The sequence below is a fragment of the Aptenodytes forsteri genome, unplaced genomic scaffold (genome assembly GCF_000699145.1).
Source record: "Aptenodytes forsteri isolate BGI_AS27 unplaced genomic scaffold, ASM69914v1 Scaffold888, whole genome shotgun sequence".
Lineage (NCBI taxonomy): Eukaryota > Metazoa > Chordata > Aves > Sphenisciformes > Spheniscidae > Aptenodytes > Aptenodytes forsteri.
Window position 1 is genome coordinate 96,227 of NW_008796057.1, and position 1,912 is coordinate 98,138.

General features: G+C 64.7%; 1 protein-coding gene across 1 annotated transcript in view; it reads right to left on the minus strand.

Annotated features, from left to right (window-relative positions):
* The window catches only part of LOC103904799 (60S ribosomal protein L36a), a 3,664-nt gene extending 3,443 nt beyond the window's left edge, over positions 1 to 221 (minus strand). Inside the window, exon 1 of the mRNA XM_009286313.2 lies at positions 171 to 221. Within this exon, the coding sequence (XP_009284588.1) occupies positions 171 to 221 (51 nt within the window). The remainder of the gene's footprint in view (positions 1 to 170) is intronic.
* Positions 222 to 1,912: the final 1,691 nt, after the last annotated feature.

Here is a 1,912-nt window from a genome sequence, read left to right on the forward strand (position 1 = left end):
GGGCAGCCATGTCCCGGCACCGCGTGGCGCAGGGAGAGGCGCGGCGGGGAGCACGAGGGTGGCTGGGTGCGCCCTGGGTGCCGGCGCGGCCCCGTTAACGTCGCTGGGGGGGAGCCATGGCAGCAGGAGGCGGGAGCATCCATGCGGCGCCTGCTTGTACCGGTGCTTGCCTCCTCAGCGGTGCCGGCAGCCACAGCACCTGCTGGGGCTGGGAAAGCCATCCCGGGTGCAGGCCACATGCTGCCAAGCTGCGGATGAGCTGAGCTGGGAAGGCTCAGCCTTGTCCCGCAGCCTGGCCAGTTCTGAGCAGGCAGCATCTGCCACCGGGGGTGGGACAGCTGCCATGGGGCCACAGTGCCAGAGGCCATGGGGGTGTAGCAGAGCAGGGCGGTGGGGTGGTGTGTGGGTGCCAGGGCCTGCAGGGGTGCCCTGGAGCAGGGGGTTCAGGGTGGTGCATGGGTGCCAGGGACCCCAGGGCTGCACAAGAGCAGGAGGGCAGGGTGGTATGTGGGTGCTAGGGGCTCTGGGGCTGCAGCAGAGCATGGGATCAGGGTTGTGTGTGGGTGCCAGGGACCCCAGGGGTGCTCCAGAGCAGGGGGTCGGGGTGCTGACTGTGCCTTTGACCACTCCTTGCTCGTGCCTTTTGCAGTGGGCGCTGCTGAGGTGCAGCTCTGGGTTTGTTCCCGAGTCTCTCCCATGCGGGAGTTTCCCTCCTCTGTCCCTCCCACCCTTCATTTTTGTCACCCTCCAGGCTGCACCTGAAACATGGGGGCTGTGGAGTTTGTCATTCCCAGACACCGCGTCGTCCTTCCCACTTGCCCTGAGCATGCCAGCCCCCTGCCAGCCCCCCATCAACCAGCAGTGGCAGGAAGGCTCGGCTCCTTAGCAGGACACGGGGAAGGGGCCAGGGAGCTTGCCTGCGGGGGGGTGGCCCCGGGACCATAGTGGGGCACAGTGTCCAGTGGCATGGGGCCAGCAGTGCGTGCTGGGCCCAGTGGTGTCAGAGCACGCTTGGCCGAGGTGTGACAGTAGCAGGAAGTCACATTAGCTTGGGGGGGGGACACACAGGATATGCTTCCACCCACCCACTCATCACCTCTGCTGTCACAGCGCGGCAGCGATGGCTCGCTGCGGGGGTGAGTCTCACGGGGCACCCACCACCCCAAAGGACAGGCAGGGACAGAGCGGGGCTGGTGGCAGTGCCGGGGAGAGGGAAGCTGTGCCATGCTGGGGACAAGGAGGCAGTGCTGGGGATAAGGGTGGCTGTGCCATGGTGGGGACAAGGAAGCAGTGCTGGGGACAGGGCAGCTGTGCCACGCTGGGGCAGAACAGCCCTCTGAGATACTCATTGTCCTTTCCTCTCTGGCAGCACTGTCCCAGAGGACACAGCAAGGACGTGTCCCATCTGCCCAGCACTGCTGGCAGTGACTCAGCTGCTGCAACTCAAGGTAAAGCTTCTGGGGACCCGGCACTGCAGTTGGGATGGGCTGGAGCCCAGGGCTGCTCTGCTCAGCCCCTGTGTCTGTGCCGGGGGGTGCAATGGGAGCCCTCCTGCTCTTGGGACACAGGACTGGCAGCCCCATTTTATAGCTAGGGAAACTGAGGCATGGGGCTACAGGGGGATGCTGGGGTTGCTCTGTGCTCGCCCACCAGCCTGCCAGCAGTTTGGGGTCACCACCCCAGCCACCTGCCCTGTCCCCAGCAGGGACCCCAGTTCCTTCCTCCCCAGGCCTGGATCAGCCAGTGGAGGCTACTGTTTTTTCTAAAAGACTGACAAATCATTTTTTGTTTGGTTTTTTTTTTAAACCACCCAAACAAGCCGGAAAGGCCTTTCACCAGCAGATGGGAGGATGCCCCTGCTCCTGCCCCCAGGCTGGGGCATGCCGAGGCATAGCAGGTGGGACCTGGGACC